Source organism: Dendrobium catenatum, unplaced genomic scaffold (genome assembly GCF_001605985.2).
Source record: "Dendrobium catenatum unplaced genomic scaffold, ASM160598v2 fragScaff_scaffold_963, whole genome shotgun sequence".
NCBI classification, from domain to species: Eukaryota; Viridiplantae; Streptophyta; class Magnoliopsida; order Asparagales; family Orchidaceae; genus Dendrobium; species Dendrobium catenatum.
In genome coordinates, this window is record NW_021319425.1 from 316584 (window position 1) to 337272 (window position 20689).

The window sequence follows — 20689 nt, forward strand, 5'->3', positions numbered from 1 at the left end:
ACAATTATGTGCATGAAATATTGAGGTTCATTTATTTTAAATATAAAAGATGGTCACTTGAATAACATGTGAATAACAGAAACTAATTTACCACATAATTTCACATGAACTGGTCTCACCCAAATGTGCCTTCAATAAAAAATTTGACTAATTCTAGCAGAATATGCATGTTTCATTCTATATTTTCTAGAGCTGCACCCTTAAAGCCAACAATTCTTTCACTATGAAGAAAACATACCTAAAATATTTTTTAAATTGCATCACCTATTTTAAACTTTTAAGGCTTGTACCATTTAGTTTTAACACAACTCTTTTCTAGTCTTACTAATTAGGATATGTCATCAGCAACAATAAGCAATAAAAACATAAATTTTAAGAAGCAAAAATAACACAATATTTTTTTTACCGTAAATTTTAATTTTTATACTAAACATTTGTTTTAAGAAGCAATAAAAAGCCTTCCCAAACAAAGCCTTAGACTTCATTCGAGATATATTTTTTACTGCTTTCTAAAGTAGCTTTTTAGAACAAAAATTTCTAATTCAAATTTTTAGTACGAAAAAATTACTTTAGAAATCAGTAAGTAAGTTGTCCCAAATAAGATCTTATAGGGGTCACAAAAAGGCATGATTATGTTGCTTATGTTGCTTGTGGTGTGGAGTAGATTGGTACATGCAATGGAGAAGATGGGGCTCTCCTTTGGGCAGGCCTAAGATCGTCAACCTTTTAATTAGTTCAAATTTGTGCACTGATGACGTTGGAGTGATTGCAGCGAGAGGATTCTTTCAAATGTAAATCTATATAATTTGGAATTATATTTGTTCTAAAATTAATTGTTATCAACCTTTAATTAGAAGGAAATGTGGACTGATTATTTTAGATTAAAAAAATAAATATTAGATTCGTTTGATTCAATTATAAAATTTGACATTTTACAAATTTGTTTTATTTGATCCATTTTTTTTACATATAAATATAAAAGAGATATCAAAGAAGTGATATTAGTTATAAATATAAGATCAACACTATTTGTTTTTAAATAATAAGGATAATTAAAAACATATTTCACTTTGGTCTCCCAAGAAATCAAATTTAATTTAAATCGGACTAGTTAATTTAGGAAACTCTATAAATTTAAACCAATATAAACTCAAATTAAAGCAAATAAATCTATTTTATAATTTACTCCAATTTTAATTAATTTAAATTTTCACTCTTGATATTTAATTCAAAACTAGGGTTTGTAAAAAGCCAATTAAAACAAAAAATTGAATCAAAATGACTAAACTTGTATTTTTTTATTTAACTTAAATTTATAATAATTAAGTTCAATATGTTATTTAAACCAGTTTCTTTATTTAATTATATTTCAAAATTTTGTTCAATCAAAATAAATCAAATCAAATAGAACAAACATAATATATTTATTTATTTATTTACTATCACATTATTGTTACTAACAAATGAAAGATGCAGTGAAATTACAATAATCAATTAAGTAGTAGATTCACTAATCACTCTTTATATCATTTCAGTTGATTTCATTGGTACATAATCTTATTATTATTTTTTTAATGAACCATTAACTTAGATGGAATCTACCTGGATGATTCACCACTTTAATGCAAAACTATCAAATCAAGTTATAGAAAATCATTCAAAATATTTAAAAATAAAAGCAAATCAAATCGATTAATTATTTAAAATGAAAACTAAATCAAAATAAAATCTTATTTGCTGATTTGATTTGACATAATTGCTTTATTTGTTCCATGAAATGGACATGTCCAGTTAAGCTCCACACTTAGGTTTTGTTTGGACAGCTTTCTTATTTCTTTCTGAAATAATTTTTAACACCAAAAATTTTAGTTCAAAAAATTTTTTTATTAAAAATTTATTTTAAAAAGCAATAAAAAAACCGTTCCAAACGAAGCCTTAATCAAAGTTGATAAAAATGGAAACATAAAATATAAATGACCCGCCTAAACCTTAAACTATATGCAAGTGTTAGTAAATTCGAACAACCAAAAGTAGAAGACAAAGGTAACGGTCGACGAATTTGGTGTATTTGTACAAATATGAGTGAGTATAAGCAGACAAAGAAAGCAAGTTCACTGAAACTCGCGTTTAAGACTGCGGCCTTCCTCTTATATATACATCCTGCCGTTGGAATCTGAACTCTCTAATCCAACCACCAGTAAAAGGCAGTTTTCAAAAGGTGAAAGAGAGAAATGTGGATTTGGCTATGAACATATTGGTAAGGGCTCTATTTGTGTATTTCAGCGCATACCTCAGAGTTGCAATGCTATAGAACTACTTTTGTACAAACCATTTTCATGTAAATTCTGGTTGGCTGAGACTTATTTATCTGGCACAGGAAAAACTAGTTACAGATAGAGTAATGTTGATAAATCATCAACATCTCCATTCCCAGAAGGACCGGATCGCCAATTTTGACTGACTCTGTCAACTAATGGAAGTAAAGGCAATAAAGCTGCGGGCTTTGTTGTTTTACTCATACTTCCAAGTGTAAGTTCAAGATCAGGAGTGTAGGATTCGTTGTTATCATCATCATTTGATGATGCCAAATTCACAGTATTTCCATACTTGTTATCAACTGGAAAGAAATTTTTCTCTACAATTCTTGAGACCTCAGGCATCACAGGTTCACTGTAGATATTCTGTGTGTGTTGCTGTTGACTGAAAATGGAAGAACTTAATTTTTCTTCTCCAAAACTACTTCCAACGTTCTGAAAATGCTTTCTGTCAGCCCAATCAATCTCTAAAATATTTCCTCTTGGGAGATAACCCAGAATAGCTAAATCGGTTGGTAAGCAATGTCTCTTTTTCTTTTTGCTGTCATTTGTGCTGAATTCTTCAACTGTTACAACGGATTATTCAGCAAAACCATGACAATAAATAGCATTTGAATTTTTTCACACATAATTGAAGTGATGAACAAACCTGGATTGCCATTAGGTGAGACAGGGAGTATAGGTGATGCTCTATCAGGCCTAGCTTCTATATTAATATCTGAGCCACGAGAAGGAGAGTCGCAGATTTTTTCATTTGTGCCATCGCTAGGGAATTTATCCTACATGTACAACGGTATTTAATAAGATTTTGATAGAAAATGATAATATTTAATCAAGAAATAGAAATATGCTCAGTAAATAGTAATCAAATGTACAAAGCATAACCCAAGCACAGCTGTGCATGCCTAGAGATTTATAATAGTTAAGGAGAATAAGTCTTCTACGTCTTTAATCAACAGGATTTGCAACACTCGCAGCCATACCATCCCCCAGCACTTTGTCTAAAAATTCTACTAGGAATTTTCCCCCTTTTTTCCTTATACTTGGTTCCCACTCTTAAGAAATTATAGGAGCAAAAACAGAATCAACACCTAACCAAGGACATTTCTTACTGTTTTGCACTGTTCAGCAATGCGAAGCCCATCAATTAGGAGTAAATGAAATGCAAGTTGCATGTGGAAAATTACTGAAAATACATGCATGAACTTGTTAGAGAAAAAAAGTTTAAAATAACGTAGTTAAAAATATATCATATGGCCCCATCAACAACCGCTACTTTGTAACCTATCAAACCATGATAGAATATATTCAGCATTGCAAGTTTGAAAAGCTTGCTAAGTAGCTTATTTTAAACAGGTATATTTAAATTACTTTAGTATTTATATATGGACTAGGGATGATGTAATCTTCTCTAATATCTATTTTATCTTTGCCATTATTCATGTTCTCTTCTCTAATGTTAAATTTGTTAGCCTCAATCTCATCTATTTTATTGGACTCAACATCTTTATCTTTAAGATTTGTGAATTTAGAACTTAAATTCTAGCACCTACACTAGATCTACTTGTTTCAAGGGGTGAATAATAATTTCTCCAACTCTCAATACTCTTTTTACATCATCTTATGTCAAATTATCATCATCAAAAGTTAATTAATTTTCATCATTTGAAGTGTTAGCACCTATTTTTAAACTAAGGCAAGATGCTCACCTCGTTGCTTGTTGCCTAAAGTGAAAGCACTCTCCTAAACATGCCACTTAATAATGGTGCCCATTTAGGTGTGGTCTAGCCTTGCCTGAGCGCATAAATGAGAGCCTAGATCACCTCTAGGAAAATTGGTGAATTGTATTTATCAAACTCTTCTTCACTAAGCATGTTAAAAACCCATGAAATAGATCTTCCTTTTCTTTGTAGCTTAGATTTTTAAGTAAAAAAACTTGGGTCATTTTGGGGCAACTTACACACTATTTTCTTTTTTAGAATATAAAATTTCTATTTGACTACTATTTTCTTGTTACTTATGAGAATTTTTTGCAATAAGAACGAGCTTTTTACAATCAGATTTGTTAAACATAGGTAACTATATGAAAGTTGTACGAATTTTTCAAAAGAAAATAATTATAATACCCACAACAGTATTCAAAACAATTAATAAACCCTTAATTATATTGAAAAAAACACCCTCTCATCTTGATCATTCACTTAGAAAAATCGTACAAACATAAATGTATATCTTTTGTGATTTAATTTTTTCTTCTTTCATAAATCTTAGAAAAAAATTTTGCATGCTTAACAAGTTGGGATACTAATGCATTGTAAAGCATAAGTGGGTTGAGAAGTAACCTTTTGTGTATAAAAACCCCAAACAGTGGAAATTTTTGCATCAATGATACCTCACGAACAATGTAGAACCTCCATTATTTTACTCATACACTACAACAACAACATCAAGCCTTTATCCCACTACGTGGTGCCGGCTACAAATATTTTTTATTCATTGTCCCATTAAGAGTCAAATTCTTATTTAAATCTAATAAGAAAAGATAATTTCTAATATTTTCTAACCAAATCTTTTGCTCATACACTAACAAAGAAATTTCTATTGTTTTTTTTTTTCAAATAAGAGGAGTCACCACGTATGGGGAAGGAAGGGATGGGGGCATTCTAAGCAATTGAAGATCATTTTCTAGTATCACGATTCAGAGTTCCTTGGTCTTAGTAGAAAAAGGTTCCGTTAATCTGTTTATGTTGAAATTCTATGCTCATATTGGATTTAACTCTCCATAGAGGCCAAGTTTGTTGGACGAATTCTATTTTTTGTTTTCTTACTTTTCTCACTGATTGACCATGATTTTCATCAAAGATGAACAAGACAAGCAACATAAGTATAAAGCAAGTCGAAGCTTAGGTTGTTGCTATTCATTTTCACTTTCCAGAATGACTTAAAATAACATTTGTACAGCAATCATCATTGGAGCTCATTCCCCTCCTGACTTGAGATAGAATTAGATGAAACCTATTAGGCCTATTCTGATTAAATTGCACGAAACTATCAAATAGTGGAACTTTTTTGCATCAATTTGATTTCCCTTAACATAAATTTCCAAAAAAAAATATCACACACAATAATTAAGGCAGAGTCATTGAAGAGACATAAAAGATATAAAGGATTTTGACTTTAGACTAATAAAAGTTACTTTATCAGAGTGACTACATGATGTAATAAAAGACTACGACAATCTCCTCTTCCTTTTTTTCCTAATATATATTCTTCCAAAGCAACATATATTAAATCTTTGAATTACTTGGACTGGTCAAGGAAAGAATCTCCAAGAAAAGAAAGAAATAATTATTCTTAGACTTAAATAAAAAAAATTATGAAGAATAAATTGACATATGATCCCACAAAGTGATGATAAAATGTAGAACCTGCACAACAATTTTCATTTTCAAGGTTGATTCATTCATAAAGATGTTTACTCAGATAGCAGGTGTTTCTGTAATGTGATATCAAGTTTCATAAATGGTGGAAAAATATGATTAGATACATAAGTAAGCACGACAAAAAATTCTTGCCATGAAAACACAAAAAGAATGAGCTAATCTTTGAATAAGGAAAACCATGACAAAAGAGCAGATCATTGAATGGAGAAAACATTGAACCGTAGGTTCCCAAACGAATTTGCTTGTTTGAAATGAAAAGTAAAAATATAGGTAGAACAAGTAAATAACAATTGTTTCTTGAAATGCTAAAAAATAATAGGAAAAGCTAAGCAGGTAAAAGTGAGGGGGTTAAGATTTAAAGGAGATTTTAATTAATTAAATATGGCATTAGGAATTTAAAAAAAATAGGGTGAGGATCTATTTCAAATTTTAACTATTCAAAGATGCATATCGATGGTATAAGATCTATGAGGAAAATAATGTTCAAGCTCAGCTTGATTACTTTTGGAAACAAAACCAAGTAATCAGCCAACACAAACATCAATCGTTTTTTAGAATCCACTATTCGTGAGATATTAAACCATTACCTGACAATCCATACCAATCTTCACTTTGTAGCTCAATTGTGATGTCTGATTCTGCAACTCAAGATTATCAATAACATCCAGTGGTTTGGCTGTGGACCTAGATGAATAGTCTATAAAAAACAAAGGAATCCCCTGCAATACTTTAGCATCAGTACCAACCGTGCTCGATGAATTTGCAGCATAAGCAGCGGTTTCTGTCCTGCAAGACTTGTTATCAACTTCAGAAGATATGCAGTGCAACTCCACACTCATGGTTGACTCTTCCTGCTTTAACTTGGGAGATGTGTCACGTTCAGAAAATATCATTGATGTCACAGTACCGTCTAAATTCTGGGCATTGGCATTATTTGAGAGAGGTAATTCAGATATACCCAAATTGGATTCACAATTCTTCTTCTGGGTAGGTAAGCCATGCTTCCTCTTACTAATGAACATGCCCCATAGGTAATATAACATATTCCACCCTGAAATACATCAACAATTAGATTATATTCCAATTCTATAAGCGTTAGAAAAACAGTGAAAGGATCAAGTATTCCAGCAATTATGTCCAAGCATATACATGAACACAATTATTACTTACGTTGAGAGCACGTAGGTAACATTTTCGATGTGAATATAAGAAGCTCAGCATCATCAAGTTTTCCTCTGAGAGCTAAATCATTTTTTAGCATCTTATTCAACAGACTACTGTAACTCTTCTCATAACTGCACAGACAACCAATAGCAAGAACAAAGCCATCAGTTACTAAACAAGCTCAAACAGAAGTAAAGAAAAAATTCACCATAATCAAACCTATCGTTATCTTTAGCAAAGTAAAACAGAGCAATGTTTTCTTCCTTAGGACCAATTCCTTGATACTGTTGTGGCCATGAACTTGTTTGAGATACTTCTTCCAACTGTATTTTGCTAGGGACCTCGCTAGCCGCTTCGAGCACTCTATGGGATGCACAAGTTGATACGTGAGCTTGAATTCCATCAAAAGACTGTGGGAAGCCATCAGATCTCATAACATAAAAACTACCTCTGCAAGTTGAAGAGAAACATAAGATATGAAGAAAACCAAGTCATCCTAGAACCAAGTGCATCAAAAGCAAAAATATAAGAAAATGAGCATATCATACTGCCATATGAATTCAAGCTTAGGAATTGCTGATGCCTTTGATTGGCATGCCAAAATGGACAATTCTCCGGGTGATGTTTCTGTGAGAGATTTTACGTTCAACTCATTAAAAGTAGGAATGTGGCTTAAGCTGTTAGCTTTGGGGACTAATAAAGACTCAGTTGGTTGTACAGCTAGATTCACCGAATCTGTGGCAGCTAATCTTTTTCCAACTTCAACACTGAACTTTTTTACGCTGTCATTGTCAATGCTGCTATCTACCAACAAAGCTATATTCCTCTGACTAAAAGAACTTGGAGTGATTCTTGAATCTGCTTTGCAAATCACCTCTCCACTTGCTTCTGGAACCCTATCAAATTTATTGAAAATTTTAACTTTATTTGGCATCCTAGTCTTTGGTACCATTGCATCCATTACATCTTCACATTCCTTTCCATTTTTCTTTGTCTCGATTAAATTATGTTCATTTGAAGGCCGATGAGCAGATCCTTCAAGTTTGCCAGTGGAGCATTGTTGAGTTGCATGTACAGTTTTGTTGCATTTTTTAAAATGTAATGTTTGGTTACCATCTGAAGATGACAATCTTGGACAAATGAAAGTGTTAGCATTCCTGATTTTGTTGTCCTGATGATTTAATTTTGAGGGTTGAAGTACACCATGATGTGATGCCATGTCAACTTTGCTGCATAATCCATCAACAGGACTGAATCTCTTCCTTCTAACTTCTTTACATTGCTCGCAATTTTTAGTGTTGAACTTTTCATCAAAAAATTCCATACTCCTGGATGAATGTAAGATCCTTTTCTTTCTATCACTGCAACCTAATTAACAAACCAAATAATAATTAGCACAACCTAAAAGGGAATATATTAGATAAGCTATCACACAAAGAAACTGAAATATTTACCTAAGTTACTTGCTTCGGATGATCTTTTAACTATGCTCTGACAACTTGATTCAATAGCACTCTTCACATTTCCTTTATTTTGTGAAGACCTATTTATCTTAAGATGACAATTGCTAGCAGGAGCTGCTAATTTACTGATAGAAGTTTTATACATAGCAGAAGGAATCTTCTTATCAACAGTGATTCTTTCTTTTACCTCACCCAATTCTCTTGGATTTTCAATGCGGGATGGATGAAGAGGATGATCTTTACATGCTATCTCAGTATTGGAGAAGCCAGAACAGGAGCTTTTAAAGGAATAAGATTTATTTACTGATTTGACCAAAGTTTCATTTCTCAGTTTAGAGCTTATGGCTTCCCTTCTGGTTTTTTGTCTGAAAGAAACATTTTTGACAATTTGTTTGACTTTCTGATTAATGATTGAGTTGTTGAAAGAAACTGACCTTGCAAAATGTCCTACAAGAACCGGGAAAGGAACAGAATATATAAACAGTCAAATTCAGCATTATTGTAAAGAATGCAAATCTAAAGTAGCTATATGAAAAACAACTTAACACGGACTTACGAGAATGGGCATGTGGCTGACCCTTGAATGAACCAGAACTAAAGGAATTTTGCGAGCAACGAAAAGCCTGCAAAGCATCTACAGATTGATCTTCAAATGATTCTATCTTTGCCTTCTTTACTTCTATTTTCTGGTTTTTGAATGAAATCGCACCAGATAACACTGGTATTTTCCTTGGGGTTGCTGTCTCTATGGGATCAGCTCTCTCCTCTGAAGCTTTTATCTCTTCTACATGGTCTGCTTGCCTCCTAGTTGAAATCTTAGGGCTTTCCAATCCATTAGCCAGCCCTTGATCATTCAAATCAATTACTCCAGCGTCCGGTTTAGGTAACTTCTTTGGAATCAAAGTACTGAGAGAGTTTTGACTATTTTGACTGAAAAATGTCGGTTTTGAACCTCCACAGATAGTGTCAGATTTATCCACACTATGATTCTCCGTGTTCTTGATCTTGCATTCTTCACAAAGCCAATCAACTCCAGGAAGTTTATCCAACTTTTCCCGCATGCAGTAACTATACAGTGAATCAAACTTTTGAGCAGATCATAGAGGTAAAATTATAAGAGGAATATCGAGCAAGTACAAAGAGTTTGATGAGCTTACGTGTGCTCTGCACCATCACTGCAGCGGCTGCAAATGGCAAGAAGGGCCTCCCTTCCAGCATCTCCGCAAATATCACATACTTTGACCTATAATTTAAGCATACAAAAATCTTCAGAAAAGCCACAAAATATAGAAGAACAAGCCAATATATGATTATGGCCTGCAGAATATATTCTAGGAGTAAGAAACTATTAAATCATTCCTATAGAACTCAGATGAAATCCCTATAGAGAGATGACATGAAAAGAAATAGAGCATACTTCCGTACAAGGCAAAATGACTAAAGGGCATTCCTGAGGAAAAAAAAAAACCTGATCTACAAAATACTGAACACAGTGAACATTTCCCTAGACTTGAATTATGACAACAAAAAGTATCTTATGGCTTTATCCACACCAAACCATAGCTCAGAGTGGCAGAAACAGAAAATTCAATAGTAAAATAATCCAAAAAAATGTGACAACTTGGGAACAAAAGAAAGCTCAGTAAAATGCATGAACATGTCATTTTATTAACTATGATCAATTAATTTCATCTAAGAAGATTCGCAATTGTTGACCTCCTCAGGCAAGAATGAGAAAGCCTGAAGATTTATGTTACACCAACAACCAATCATTAAATTTAAAACACAATTCATGAAAGTAACTCAAATTTAAAATTTTCCAAGTTCTAAGATGTTCCCCAAACATGGTGCACTGCACCATAACTGGATTGTAGTAGAATGTAGGCAAACATTTTTTAAGACGTCACCCATAAGAAATGCTCCACAACTTTAGACGATTGCGGTGAGAAGTAGGCACAAATCGGTCTAAAACATTACAAACAAATGATGCACCACAACATGACCAATTGTGATAAAAAGTATTGAAGCATAGAAGAAGAATAAACATTGCATGTCCGTAGGAAATAAATAGAGAAGAAAAATTCAAAGAAATTGTAGAAAATTATAAAACATTATATGTTGGGAATGTTAACAATAAGAATATAATCGAGATAATATTTTATAGTAGTTGATATAGTTGAAAGATAAAATTATTGAGGTGCATAGTTTAAGTGATGATTTCTATCTAATTAGGGGCACATGAGAGTTTTGAATTTAATCACATTGGATGGTTGAAAAAAAAAATGTTATTATAGAAGTAACAAATGATTGGCCACTGATATATCAAGCCAAATTTTAATCTTTCTTTTTTACTGTACTCAAACGTGGTCATCATTGATAGACCAGTTAGGAAAAAGCTGTTCACGCGGCTTGTATCCTATAAGTTTTTGGTGCTTGGTACTTGTAGTCGATAAAGTTCAAGATCGATTGACTCTAATGATGACTCCACATAATTGCTTAAGTTCTTAGGACATGATACTTGATTAAGTCGGAAAGCTTTACTTTGAGGGAGAGTACAAGAACAACACCAACAACAACGAGCCTTTATTCCACTACATGGGGTCAACTACGTCCTGTAAGAGAGAGTGATGGATGATAATGAGTAAGAACTCTCATGTGAGGGAGAGATTTGTAAGACAAGTGAGAAAAATGGATTTAGTTCCACACATCAGATAGTAGAAGTACTGAGTGGTTAACTTTCTTCCATAGCCTTAAAACTTCTGAGTTTATATGAGACCCAACTTTAGTCCCTCTTTAGCCCATAATTTCTAACAAGTTAAATATCAGTGAGGGCATTATAAAGGTAATTAGCTTTTAAATTCCTTATATTGAACTAGAGATGGTTTGAAAATTCAATTTGGTGAGAGATGAATAAATAATTGCAACATATACCAACAACAACAATATCAAGCATTTATCCCACTACGTGGGGTCGGCTACATGAATCTTTTTTCTCCATTGTATTCTATTAAGAGTCAATTTCTCATTTAAATCTAATAAAAAAATGTTATTTCTAATATTTTCTAACCAAGTCTTTTTAAGTCTACATCTACTCTCCTAACTGGGTCATCAGAATGCCGACGATTTATGTGACCATACCATCTACGGAAACTCTCTCTAATCTTATTTGTCATTGGAGCTACTCCAACCTTTTCACGTTTATATTTGTTTCACATTTTGTCTATAAGAGCGAAGCCACTCATCCACCTGAGCATCCTCATCTCTACAACACTTAACTTAATTTTATGCTTCTATTTTAATGGCCAACATTCTGCGCTATAAAGCATTGCAAGTAGCAACACTATCTTATAGAATTTTCACTTAAGTTTTAGGGTAACTTTTCTATCACACAACATCCCAATGCATTCCTCCACTTCAACCATACAACTTGAATTCTACTAATAATATCCCCATCTATTTTATCATCACTTTGAACAATAAATCCGAGATATCTAAAGCGTGTACTCATATTAATGACTTAATCGTCCAAAGAAGCAATCCCCCGACTAGATCTAATACTACTAAAATTACACTCCATATATTTAGTTTTAGATCTACTCAAACGAAAACATTTAAACTCTAAGATTGACCTCCATAATTAAAGTTTACCTTCAACTCCCTCTCTAGTATTATCAAAAACAAGAATATCATCAGCAAAAAGCATACACCATAGTAGATTCTCTTGCAAATGTCCAGTAAGAACATCCATGACTAAAGCTCGGAGATGTTAGAGTGTTGTCCAGGCGAGCAAGAGGGTTCGTATTGCTGTCATTTCTACATAGGCAGCCAAACAACTTCACCGTGGCTAGTATCTTCTTCCATGCAGATAAACTCTCTCCCCCCTGTATCTTTTTGATCCCTCCTCAATCGTGGCATTGTTTTATTGTGAAAGCTTGTCCACTTAGCCCACAACAAAAGCGTTGTGTGAGTAGGCATTTGTAGTAACTAATCTATTTATTAACTTAGGGATTTTCTCTGAAACACCACGTGAGCATGTTATTAATTAATCTGTGTTATTTAATGGTCCTCCCATTAACATGTGATTGATTTCGTAAACTTGATTGTCCCCTTGCATGTGGAAGTCATTGCTTAAGTTCATGGTGAGTTAATAAATTGTTAAGCTCTGTTCAAGCACGCGTACTTTCCAAATCAACATCACTTGCATATATAGTTCTACATCAGGTTGAGCCATGGATTCAAAGACCCATTTGTGTTGTTCCACAATAAGTTGATTTTCTGAATAGGTGCAAAAATATGCATATACCACCTTTTTCAGCGAGTACACACTCCCCCAACAAATTCAAAAAGTTTGGGATTTTATGGATTCCAGTGTTCTTTCTTATGTGGATGTTTGCATGGCCATATATAACATACTGATGTGGTACAAGGGAGTGAAGGGACCAATAAAATTCATTTTATGCATAGACTTGTAGGGAATAACTTAATTATTTTTTGTAGAATGAAGACCATTTGCCATTTTAACATATTAAAACAGCCATGGTACTATAAAAAAATGATAAGGAGCTACAAAAAAAATCCAATTACGATCATACCACGTGAAGTCTTCAAACAAATAATTACGTACATACAAGCAAGCAACATGCAGAATAGTAAAAAACAGTGACCTTAAAAAGTGATGGCAACTTCTAAGTGCTTAACATAATTGAAGCAGAAATATTCTGCATATAGAGTAACTGTAAGGGACGTTATACACACTGAGCAGCTTAAAAGCATCATATAAAACAGGTTGAAAATTTTGAAATGCAACATAAAAGAAATTAAAACACACCTCTTGTAAAGATAAAAGAACTATAAATCTTTAAGGGCTGAACATAATGCCGTTCTCTAATATGATACGCACGTCAGCCTTCTTTTAACCATTTATATGAGCATATGAAAAAATAATACTTTAGCAATCACTAAACTAGCAAAGCAAAAGTTTCCCGGAGGTAATAAAAAGGAGCCCCAACGATTACCATAGCCATGAATATGTATCCTGTTTTTCCTAACAAAATCTATATCACAAAGAAAATAAAATTTTGTGAAATAAAAGATGTAGGTAAAACTAGAAACTCACATCATATAACATAATCTCAGATTCGGAGTTTTCAATCTCAGTGTTTGCAGGAGGTAGCAAATTATCTCCCCGATCGTTGGTTGTTTCCAAACACAACAAAGCCTTATCCTTTTCAAGGGGCTCGCTAAGATTACCACTTCTAGAGACATTATCAGATGATATTTGAATATTTGTATCTGTTCTAAATTCTTGGCATAAATTCTCAACCTTTGATTTCTCAGAAGATAAGCAACTTCTAGCCTCATTTGTTATAGAGACTCCAACATTTCGAAGGGCATCAGATTTCCACCCAGCAGAACTAACAGCAGAAGAAACATTTAGTATAGATACATCTGTAGTTGTAATTGACCTGCGCAAGCTATAGTTGCCATTATCAGTTTCATGAACTTGAAGACCATCTCCAGCTTTAGCCAAAACAGAAGCTTGATTCACATTGAGTATCAAATTATTGCTCAAAGCAACACCACATGTCATAACTTTCTTATCCAAGTATAAATTGCCACCATAATCTGAAATATTTGAATCTACTCCTCCAGTAAGGCATGAAATATTATCCTCGTGACACTCTAATCCAGGCTGCTCTTCAACTTCACCTGAGGAATCTCTGCAACCTATGTGAATTGAGATGTGGCTATCTGCAGAGAAGTGATCTTGATAAGTTTTTTCCACAAGAGGTTGCACTTTTTTAATAACTTCACCTGAGAACCCAATTTGAGGTTTGTCCAGATCTTCTAAATCATCAGATGCAGAGGCTTTCAGAGTTGATTTGCTTTCAGCATTCTCAGAAAATGAATTATGACTTGAACTAATGCCTAACATGTTACTAGTTTCACTAGATGCATTCAGTGAATCATCACATTTTCTTTTCTTGTAAAATTGTGTCCCATTCACATCAACTGAAAAACAAATATCAGCTTTTCCACGAGAGAAGATACTACCAGAACATCCACTGTCGCTGGTTGAACCTATGACTGATGAAGAAGGAAAATTATGCATGCATGAAGAACAAGGAGCTGCACAAATATTGCATGTTCCTGATGCAATCTTCATTCCAATACAGTCATTTACAAACATAAATTTCTCCTCAGTTGGGAATACACCCTAATGCAAAAGAAAACAGCATAAAAAAAATGAATATTATAATATATCTATGAAGCATCTTTAGCTAAGAATCATCAGCCATATCACAATTGCCAAAATTTAGTGATAAACATGATATAGCACTGTTTCAGAAACGATCCTAAGATAATTTAAAGTCAGTCAATGTGCATTTAATTTAGGCTTCGGTTCGGACGACTTTTTTATTGCTTCTTAAAATGGAGTTTTCGTACACAAAATTAATTATTGTACTAAAAAGTTGCTTTAAGAGGCAGTAAGAAAGCCGTCCCAAACAAAGCCTTAGTCTCTCTAATATATGCTTTTGAACCTCTAGTCTGCATACAACTGATTAAACTTCACTTAAAAAAAAAAAAAACTGATTAAAACTTCAGACATCAGGATTATCTAGATAGGTATTTATCTCACATACACACATTTTAAGTTTAGAAATTGACAATGTGAACTAAAATTATTGCAGCAATTTGTCTGGGAGAACAGCCACTGGGAATGAGCCCCACATGTACCATACTGCCAAAATATTAATGTATTAACGAAAAAAGGTAGCGGGCAGAGGGTTAATAGACAAATAAATCCACAATATGCAATTTTAATCAATATGAAATTTATAATTATTCTTTAATATTGCAGGAGAATGATAATAATGTGTCATTCTGTTAAGCATCCTGGGTATATTGTTAAAAATAATTGATAATATAAAAAATAGAACTTTCAGAGTTAAAGCTTGATGGATAAATTACAAAAGTGTACCATTTAAATAATGCCACAAGAGAAACTATTAGTATAGGTGGGATTACAAAATGGCTATTAGCATTATGAAACAAAGAACTCAGTGTCAGGCAATTTGAGTTGGAGGAAATTAACAATGGGCACAAGATGAGGTAGTGGAGAATATACTTGTGTGGTTAGGGTATGACAAAAGTATAAACTTGTGTGATTTGGGCTTGCACAACAAAAGGCACAAGATGCAACAATAAATAAGTTGGAAAGAATTAATGTAAAAGAGCTAGAAAGAAAATGAAAGACAAAACAAAGAATGGCAAATTAGAGTTAGTAATGACATGAATGAGAAATGAGACTTCATAAAGCCAGCACAAAAAAGTTGGTATGGATAATGAAGATGATTGGAGAACTCAAGTATGAGTTGTTCATCATGGATGCTAATGCTTAGTAGTAGCTACAATACAAATACAATCAAACTGAAATTCAAGCATTTAACCATAAAAATTACAAAATATACTTTTTATTGTGGATTTTATAACTCCATTATATATATATATATATATATATATATAGAGAGAGAGAGAGAGAGAGAGAGAGAGAGAGAGAGGGAGAAAGAGAAGACTTTTCTACTCTATAAGAAGAAGAATCAATCTCCACTCAATTAAATTTTAATGATATGGCCTTCAGGAGCACAATTAAAATCATCCATTACCTTCCACATTATTAACACTCATAGCATGCCATATTTCAAGAATTTTAGAACTCATTTTATTATTAATTAGATGCATATAAATTTTAACAAAGCCCTACTTATATGATATGATGATTATGTTTTCAATGTGGAGATACTTTTAAATGGCTTAAACGCTGGATCTTCTTTTCTTTCACTAGCTTGGCTTGGAATCAAGTACATGTGTTCTTTGATGATATTTTACATGTATTGGACACTTTTGAATAGTGAAATTCATGGTTGATCTAAACTTTTAATATAACTTCAATATGTCATCCACACGTACTTATATTTTTAAAATTCTTGATGTATGATTATCACAAAAATTGATGAGATTTTATCCATATTTAAATTCTTTTATTATAAATAGAAATTAATGATGGATTTTGAGTTTGAATATTATATAAAGTAACAAATGCAAAAAACAAAAATTGAGAGAATCATAGTCATTATATGCCTATGCGTGTCTATATATAAATATATAGATAGATTGAGGTGAAAAATTTGCATCTGTAAAAGAGAGATGTGGCGGTTTGTCCACACTACGCAAACCATAGATTGGATGGGGGGTTAAATGAAGAAGGTGGAAGGAAAGGCCAAAGAAATATTTAATTACAGATTAACCTTAATTTAATTCACATAATTGTACAATCAACAAAAGTATCTTTCATGAAAGACATTTAATTGATAGGATATCAATGTGAAACAATTTGAAGAACGTGAACCCATATCAAAGTAGCCTTGAGTAGCTAAGAGACATGGAATTAATTTACCATTAAAAAAAATTCGGTGCAAGCCCTAAAATTTGAACAGATCTGCTACGTTTCCCTCCCCAATATGTAGCCCTATGGACTGCGGGTGTAAAATTGATGTCAATTAGTGAATTCTGAACACATTTGAATTTACAGGATTAAAACAATTCTCCAATTTGGAGCACTCAAAACAAGATGGCGATATCATCGGTCAACACTAGCGCATGCACCTTTTTTTGGTTCCATAACAATTTGAATTCTTGATCAGGCAAATAAAAAAATGCCGAATCGATAAAAAGTAAAAATAGTGGACGGCAACGTTAACTTAAACAATAAATCATCATTTTGGCTTCATTTTAAGGTTCTTACCGAGTTAATCCTCTCAAATTCAAGGTTAGAATCATCCACAGGTCCCTGCATGCGATAGCTACCCTTCAGAACAGGGGTAATCTGAAATCCCAAGAAAAAAAAAACATATTAATTGTAGAGCTCCACAAAAGACAGCGAAGTTGTTGATCTTTAAGTTCGAAGAAAACGCAAAAAACTAAAAAACAAGATAACACCGTGCAATTGCCTTATCTTACAACAAACAAAGAAGTAAAAAATAAACTAACAAAACAGGCATCTTAAATTGTTTAAGTTTGCTCTCAGAAAACCATATAACTGCACCATAAACTAACACCAAAACTATCATATCCCCATAAACCAAGGACATCAGTGCCCTACCCGAGGGAATTTGAATTAAAAACAATCATAATTTTCCCTTTTACTATTTTAAGTTTGGTTAACACATCGTCCCAGGCTCAATCCATCAAATTAGCAATATCATCACTCTGCCGGGACATGCTGCTTAAGTTACTCATGATCACTGCCAGGAAAATTTTCCAGCAGAGCAATCCAAAACTATATGAGAAAAAGGAATCGATTAAATTGAAACTATAATCGGCTGAAACAAAGACGAATTTTTTACATGCCTTATTCCAAAAAAATAAAAGTTTTACATGCCTCCGCTTCCAAAATCATCTCAGTGCGATCGTAGAGTTCTTTCAGAGGCCGCTCCGAACGCCTCCTCATTACTACCCTCACACAGCAATCACCTTCAATCAGACTATCGCTCCAATAATCACATGCCTATTTCCTCGGCACAAAATAGGGTTTTCCAATCAAAGGACGAGACGAGGTTCGATCGAGACAACAGAGATACGAGAAACACGGAAGTTAACAAGTACGAAGGGAGATGGATGATAAATGGTGGAGCGGGGAACGATGTGATGAGTTCGCGAGCGCTAAGAATGTGATTTAGCGTGCGCCGGATTCAAACGGATACGATAGGGCGATTGTTTCGCCGCGAGGTCGAATGCGTGGTTTCTTCAGGAATCCATCCATGGCGGTGTTAGAACGGCGAAGGGCAGAGTAAGGCAAAAGGCTCTCTCTCTCTCTCTCCAAACCAATTTTAGAAATTTTTCATCAAACAGCAACGAATTTAAGTTTGTTTATTTTTAGTGGGTCATTAATTTTTCTTACAATTAAAAAATAATAATTTGCAATAAAAACTACTTGTTCTCTAAAGACAAACAAATAAATTCCTTTTTGCCTGACGATGATTTTCTAAATTAAGTTAGGAGAGAGAGAGAGAGAGTGACAGCCTTTGTGTGTGTTCATAAATATAAATTTTCAAAATAAACATATATATTGAAATAAATAATATATTTAATATTTATATATTTTATTCAATAAATATATCTAATAAAAACATATTGATGGACATAAATCCTATAAATAATTTTATTTGTAGGAAATATTATACAAAATTTATTCATAATAGCTAAAATATTATCATCATCATGAATATTATTTTAATTATATGGCTTAACTATATACATTATTTTTTTATTAAAAAAATAGCTCAAGATAAACTGACCAAAATTTTATTAGGATAATTCTCAAAAAAGTTAGATTTATTGTGAGATAAGAAGAATATAACTTTTGATTGATTCCTCATATATTACGAATCTCAAAGAATTTTTATTGGCTTTTAAATATATTTTACGAGAAATAGAATTTAATTAATATTTTCAATGCCTTAATAGCTGTTATTCCTTATAATATATAGCATCTATGTTTGATTATATAGGAGAGAATTGAATGGGAAATATTTATAGGAAGCAGTCAGTAGAAAAGAAATGCAACCGAATGCTGCAAATACAACAAATGTTATTGCAAATTGATAATAGTGCAAATTTGTTGAGCTATTGAACTTCCTTCTTAGGCTTAGTTTGGTTTTTGGGTACTTTTGTAAAATTTTACCTTAAAAATCAATAAATTAATCACCTCAAATGAAACCTTAGTAAATAATTCATCTCACTAGCTTATTAACTGGCATCTTAATATTTTTAAGTTCCACGTGTTAAAAATATATTATGAATTGTATTATTATTTTTTTTTTGAGTTAGACATATAATTATAATTTTAGTAAATAAAATAATGTGATAGCTCTACATATAGCTAATTAAAACCTTTGATTAAATATCCAAAGTATTAAAGGCAATGAGTAATGGTTTTAATAATATTTTCATTTATATATATAAATATTTCCAAAATATTGGATTTAAGAAATGTTCTTAAAATGTGCAACCAAAAGAACATATTGGATATAATAAAAAAAAAAACAATTGATAAGAAAAGACACCATTTTTTATATATCATTTTAGCTTACATTAAAAGATAAACTAAATTAAAAATAGACAAACTAGGCTTTCTATAATTCATAATTCATTGTTCTACTAACTTTATAAGGCCTTATGACTTATGAGTAATACATATTATAAACCTTAAATTGGCTAGTTTTCTTATTATTAAAATCTACTTAATTTTTTTTGTTGGGAAAAACCTACAATACCATAGAAGACGCTTCTAAAATTATGTTCTTCATCATCTTTCACGAAATTCCTTTACGCATTTCAAGACTATATTGTTCTTTCGAGAGAGAAATTATTCTGTGTGGAGACCCGACCCAAAACGTCATCCAAAAACCAATTAAAATGTGTCATGACAGTAATATCGAGCTACGATAATGAACAAGAGGTGACATGACGCATTCTAATTGATCTTCGAATAACAGTTGACACAGAATAATTAATCCTTCCTAGATGGCCTTTTTTTTTTCTTTGTTCTCTGATTTTTTTTAGGACCGTAGTGTGAAAAAAAAATGAAAAAAGAAAAGCTGAAAGGTGGAAAAACGTAATGATGCCATTACCTGTCTTTTTTATATATTATCTTCTCTTTGGCGGGTCTATGTTCTTCATCTCTTCCTGAAGCCTTAGGCCTGCTAAGCGTTTGATTGTTCCTCGTCGCTCCGTGCTGCTTTGGCTTTGAGTGTAGCAGGTATTGAAAGTCCCTAAAGAAGCTTCTTCGCCTCCTTCGGCGACGTTGTTCCTGTCAGATCGGAAGTTATCACGGGAACTCGAGCTCCTCAAAGCAACTTTCTTTTTCCCCTTTCACTTACTTCTTTGGTTAAATGCCGTAAATCTTCCTTTTTATTTCTTTTCAAGATATGGGTAAAATAGGCTTTGAGATGCTAAAATTATCTAATTAACCTTTTGATTTAATAAAATTACCCACCCTCAACCACACGTGGTTCTGCTACTGCTTATGTGGTATTTATGTAAATATTATTTTGATGAATTTGTTGAGTAATTTTCACGTGGGAGCGGAGGGAAGGGAAGGAGAGGATAGAAAGTGGGGGCCACACGTGTGAGAATGACCGTGAAAAATCGGTAATTTGGTTGGCTGAAGGAGGAGAAGGCGGGGGCCCACGTTGCTGCTTTGAATTGGAATCCGATGGGGCGCCAAAAGGATGCTACGTCG

At 32.8% G+C, this 20689-nt stretch overlaps 1 protein-coding gene across 2 annotated transcripts; it reads right to left on the reverse strand.

Annotated features, from left to right (window-relative positions):
• Window positions 1-1945: 1945 nt before the first annotated feature.
• On the reverse strand, window positions 1946-20117 carry LOC110093181. 2 transcript variants are annotated; one of them, XM_020817993.2, is made up of 12 exons: window positions 20079-20117; window positions 17192-17272; window positions 13502-14602; window positions 9543-9628; window positions 8942-9453; window positions 8377-8832; window positions 7471-8290; window positions 7142-7372; window positions 6929-7053; window positions 6346-6809; window positions 2965-3094; window positions 1946-2881 (listed from the first exon to the last, which is right to left on the reverse strand). In XM_020817993.2, the coding sequence occupies exons 2-12, from the start codon at window positions 17240-17242 to the stop codon at window positions 2388-2390; spliced, it is 4470 nt and encodes a 1489-aa protein (XP_020673652.1). In that variant the 5' UTR covers window positions 17243-17272; window positions 20079-20117; the 3' UTR covers window positions 1946-2387. The 2 variants fall into 2 exon arrangements, with proteins under 2 accessions (XP_020673652.1, XP_020673651.1); XM_020817992.2 differs by lacking the exon at window positions 20079-20117 and adding an exon at window positions 17828-18281.
• Between the last annotated feature and the right edge of the window lie 572 nt (window positions 20118-20689).

Bases quoted from the DNA above. Each gene is read 5' to 3' on its own strand.
- LOC110093181 (XM_020817992.2), bottom strand. From the start codon at position 17,896: ATGAGGAGGCGTTCGGAGCGGCCTCTGAAAGAACTCTACGATCGCACT. The intron at 9,454-9,542 runs GTAAGCTCATCA...TTCACTGTATAG, and splicing joins AGTGATGGTGCAGAGCACAC to TTACTGCATGCGGGAAAAGT. The intron at 7,373-7,470 runs GTATGATATGCT...TTCAACTTGCAG, and splicing joins AAGCTTGAATTCATATGGCA to AGGTAGTTTTTATGTTATGA.